The 4,919-nt window shown below is 35.5% G+C and overlaps 1 protein-coding gene across 1 annotated transcript; it reads right to left on the bottom strand.

The window, feature by feature from the left end:
- Window positions 1-3,818: 3,818 nt before the first annotated feature.
- LOC122011033 (filament-like plant protein 5) lies at window positions 3,819-4,501 on the bottom strand. The gene is made up of 3 exons (XM_042567481.1): window positions 4,447-4,501; window positions 4,044-4,176; window positions 3,819-3,958 (listed from the first exon to the last, which is right to left on the bottom strand). Exons 1-3 carry the CDS (start codon window positions 4,498-4,500, stop codon window positions 3,819-3,821), a joined length of 327 nt encoding a protein of 108 aa, XP_042423415.1. The 5' UTR covers window position 4,501.
- Window positions 4,502-4,919: the final 418 nt, after the last annotated feature.

Genomic DNA, 4,919 nt, shown 5'->3' with positions numbered 1-4,919 from the left:
AACTACTTGGACAACCATACCCTTATGTCTGATAATACTTTGACATTGTTGCCAATGAGCAAAATATCATCTACGTATAGTACAAGAAATACCACCACGTTTTCGTCACTCTTCTTGTATACACAAGACTCATCCAGACACTGAATAAATCCATAAGACTGGATCACTTCATTAAACCGGATGTTCCAAGATCTTGAAGCTTGCTTTAGTCCATAAATAGACCATTTGCCAAATCTCATAATCCATATGAGCAGTAATAGATAAAAGAATTCAGATAGACTTAAGCATGGCTACCGATGAAAAGATTTCCTCATAATCGATTCCCTCTTTCTGAGTATACCCTTTCACAACAAGCCTTGCTTTAAAGGTTTCCACCTTTCCGTCTTCCCCTCTTTTTCTTTTGTAGACCCACTTACATCAAATGGCTTTTACACCATTTGGTGGTTCTACTAGCTCCCAGACTTTATTAGAATACATAGATTCTATTTCAGAGTTCATTGCACTTTACTAAGATGCTGCATCTTTATCTTGGAGTACTTCGTCATATGTCGAGAGATCAGGTTCATGTTCACCAGGGATCAAGTCAAAAGACTCTCTTAAAAACATGAATTTTTCAGGCTGCCTAACAACCCTCCCACTACGACCAGACACTACTTGTAATTATGCATCATTTGTGACACGTGTTGTAGTTTCTTGTGGTATTTCATCTTGTACTATTGGTACTAGATTAGACGTGTCTTCCTTAATTTTTTCAAGAATAATTTAACTCATGGGGTTGTGATTTATTACATAGTCTTCTTCTAAAAATTGGGCATTAGTGCTAACAATGACCTCCTGATCTTTAGGACTATAAAACAAACCATCTTTCATTCCTTTAGGATATCCTACAAACAAGAAGACTTCTGTACGTGATTCCAACTTATCAGCGTCTCCCTTCAGCACATGTGCTGGACTTCTCCAAATCCAAATATGCTTCAGACTAGGCTTACGCCCATTTGACAATTCTGTGGAAGTAGAGGGTACTGACTTAGAAGGTACCAAGTTTAGAATGTACATTGTCGTTTCCAGAGCATATCCCCAAAATGAATTTGGTAATTCAGAATAACTCATCATCGATCTAGTCATTTCCATAAGAGTCCTATTACTTCGTTCTGCCACACCATTCTGTTGGGGTGTACCAGGTGCAGACAATTGGGATTGAATCCCAGCCTCTGATAAGTAATTCCTAAACTCTCCTGAGAGGTACTCGCCACCATGATCAGACCGTAGTATCTTGATATATTTACCATGACGCTTCTCCACATCAGCCTTGTACTCTTTGTGTTAGAGTGTATACTAAAAGTCTAGCTTTTTGTAAATATTTATTTTGAAATAAAGAATCATATTGGTTAAATGTCTACATTTATATGCTAAGTGTAGTTGTTTAATTAATTTATATTGTAGATAACATGGTGTGGTGTCACACACAGAAGATCATGTTATCGGTTCCTTATAAATTATAAACAGTAGCTCACGACTAAGATGGATAGGAACAAACCATTGGAATAGTCGTAGTGTAATTTGGTATTAGTTTATCTTAACTATAAAGTTACACTAGTACACTCTGAGTGTATTGAGCAGGACCATTTGAGGTAGTATCTTTTTATACTGACTATATAAAAGAACAATACCTCTGTTATTATGGAAGTGTGTACTCTTAATCATGATATAATAACAAGCATGTATACTTAATATTTATTTCTTTAATTTATCATAGGGTGCGATTTAGTTCGATAAATCAATAGGCCCGATAAGTTGGGAAATGATATTATTTATATGGGGTGTTGTTGATTATAGAATGAAACTATGTCTTAGTAATCTAGGTTGATGATGTCCCCTTGAGGAGCTCATAAGGATTATCATGTAAACCCTGCAGGTGGACTTAGTCCGACATGATGATAAGGTTGAGTGGTACTACTCTTGGAGCTAGATATTAATTAAGTGAGTTGTCAGTAACTCATTTAATTAGTGGGCATTCAATATCTTAAACACAGGGAGACTAACACACTCATGATAAGAAGGAGCTCAAAATGTACTTTGAGATTGGTGCAGTAGTTCAATAATAGCTCTTTAGTGGTATAAGTTATTATTGATGAACTTGAGTTGAGTGTTCGAGGCGTACACGGGAAGCTCAAGTTCATCAGGAGACCATAACCAATTCCTCCTCTCGGTCCCTATTGTAGCCTCTTATATATAGCCTTATATCCACCCAAAGCCTAGCCTCTTAGCTCATGCTGGGGGTCGGCCCCTATCCTTGCTTGGAGCCTAAGCAAGGGGCCGACCAAGCCAAGCTTGGAGCTAATGCTAGGGCCGGCCAAGCCTTGCTTGGTTCCCAAGCAAGGGGTCGACCAAGTATGAAAAGGGAAGAGGGTTTTTATTAAAAATAAAATTTTGATAAAATCTTTCCTTTTATGTTTTCATCCACATGGTTTTAAAAGAGAGTTTTAAATTTTAAAATCTTTTCTTTTATAGATTTTCTACAAAGGATTAAAAGAGATATTAGATATCTTTCCTTATTTGTAGTTATCTATAATGTGAAAGTAAGATTTTAATTTTTTTGACAAAACTTTCCTTTTTTGTAACCATGATATAAAAGGAGTTTTATTTTTAAATCTTATCTTTTATAGATATCCATAAAAGGATTTAAAAGAGAGAGATTTTAAATTATAAAACATTCCTTTTATAGCCAACCACAAAAGCGATTTATAAAAGAGAAATTTTAATTTTTGTTTAAAATCTTTCCTTGTTTGTTTAAACATAGCGGCTGGCCATAGAGAGGAATAAAAGGAAGTTTTATTTTTGTTATAAAACTTTCCTTTTTTGGATTCACCAAGGAATATAAAAGAGAGGGAGAGGGTGCCTTCATGGGACACACAACTTATCCTATTGTTCCTCTCCTCCATCCTTAGTGGTCGACCCTACCTCCTCTCTTTCTCTTCTTCATTGTGGGCGACGGCATCATCTCTTGTGGAGCTCTTGGTGGTCGGTAGCTTGGAGGTGAAGAAGTAGAGAAAGGAGACATTGTTTTCTAGCATCCCTTGGAGCATTGTGGTGGTGGACAATGTTGGTGCAATATCTCTCAGGTCAAGGTTGACCTGGTTGACCAAGCTTGAGTCTTGGTTTGGGTTTCGATGTTTGATAATACAAGACTTCGATGATATGGACAAGTGCAGGTGCAGTTGTTCATTTGGGGAGATTGTTTGGTGCAATTCCCACTACAACAAAAACCCTCATAGACATCGGTTTTCCACCGGTGTCTATTACATTTTCGACCGATGTCTATGACAGCGATGTAAAAAGTCTGCCATTTTAGACATCGGTTTAAAACCGGTGTAGTATCACTTAACGACACCGGTGTTCAAATCGTTTATTAACCGGTGTAGTATCACTTAACAACACCGTTTCATCAACGGTGTAAAACCAATGTAATATTATATGTTAATAACACCAGTTTTGACAGAGGTATACGACCGATGTAATATTAGTTAATAACACCGGTTTTGCAGCGGTGGAAAACTGATGTAATATCAGTATTTTTTAACAGTACAAATTTGATTTCTGAAACAATAACAAAAAAAAATACACAAATATTCACAAATTACACAAATATTCTTCATTCAACAGTATCTATAAAATACACAAATATTCACAAATTACATAAATATTCTTCTTACAACAATATCCATAAAATACATAAACTAATAAATTAGTTACTTTGGTTTTGCAAAGTAACTAATATTCTTCTTACAACAGTATTCTTCTTACAACAGTATTTACAACTAATAAATTAGTTGCTGCCTGAATTCTTGTAATTCTGTATCCTGTTCGACTAATCTTTCTTCTGCCATTTTCTTCTGAAGCAAGGCATCATCCAATTGTTTCTGTAAAGCCAGAGCTCGAGCTTCTGCTTTTTCCCATCCTAACAAGTAGATCATGCATGGTTTGTTCTTAAAACAACATAGTTTCTGTGTTGGGAAGAAAATGAAAGGAAAAAAAAATCTAACCTGAAATTGCTTCCTCAGCTACTTTTGTTTGCTTTGCCAAAAGATCATCTTTAGCATTGGACTCGCTGCGGACAGAAGATAGTTGTTCGTTCAAGTTTTCTACAGATTTCTCCAACTCCAGGGTCTTCCCTTTCTGAGAGAAATCATAGGCATTTACAAATTGATTCCCAACATAAGAAGAGACATGCTCAGTCTAGAAGAGCTGAAAATTTGTTTGGTACTGATGAGTTGTTGCCTTCTTTATTTATAATCCAAAAAATTAACAATAAAAAACCAGTAATAAACAATCAAAATTAGTAATAGAAGATATCGATCTTTGAGTCCGAGAATTGTTTATACTGAAACATTAGTTGTGCAAAAATCAGTAATAAACCATCAAAAAGATGATTTGATTACTGCTAACCTCAATGTTCTTCCCTGTGGACTTCCTATTCCATATCCACGTCTTGCTCTCCATGATTCCCGCAAATTGTTGAAACATAGAAAGAGCTTGAATTAAGAGGCCAGTGAAAAAAAATGTCTTGTTTAAATTAAGAATGAAATTGAGAAATCCTTTGACTCTTCAACAGTAATATGTCAAATAACTTATACACCACTTGATGCACCAAGTACCACAATTCACGTCACATCTAATTTATTGCGAAGTTCAACTCTTCAGATATTTACAAATATTAGCTCCAACACACGTTGAATTTTACACGTTGGTTTTGTAAATATTCTTCTTACAACAGTATTCTTCTTACAACAGTATTCTTCTTACAACAGTATCCATAATATTCATCTATCTATCATTTCAACCTAATAAATTAGTTACTTTGGTTTTGCAAAGTCTCCCAATTATGTAGGAACCTCAGTAGCTTTTATCCCAAGTTCAGA

This window comes from Zingiber officinale, chromosome 8A (assembly GCF_018446385.1).
Source record: "Zingiber officinale cultivar Zhangliang chromosome 8A, Zo_v1.1, whole genome shotgun sequence".
Taxonomy (NCBI): domain Eukaryota; kingdom Viridiplantae; phylum Streptophyta; class Magnoliopsida; order Zingiberales; family Zingiberaceae; genus Zingiber; species Zingiber officinale.
The sequence above is the reverse complement of the archived record's forward strand: the minus strand, read 5'-3'. Positions and strand labels throughout refer to the sequence as shown.

Coding starts and splice junctions, on each gene's coding strand:
- LOC122011033 (XM_042567481.1), bottom strand. CDS start 4,500: ATGGAGAGCAAGACGTGGATATGGAATAGGAAGTCCACAGGGAAGAAC. Junction 4,177..4,446: donor CCACAGGGAAGAACATTGAG/GTTAGCAGTAAT, acceptor GATTTCTCTCAG/AAAGGGAAGACCCTGGAGTT. Junction 3,959..4,043: donor AGCTGAGGAAGCAATTTCAG/GTTAGATTTTTT, acceptor TCTACTTGTTAG/GATGGGAAAAAGCAGAAGCT.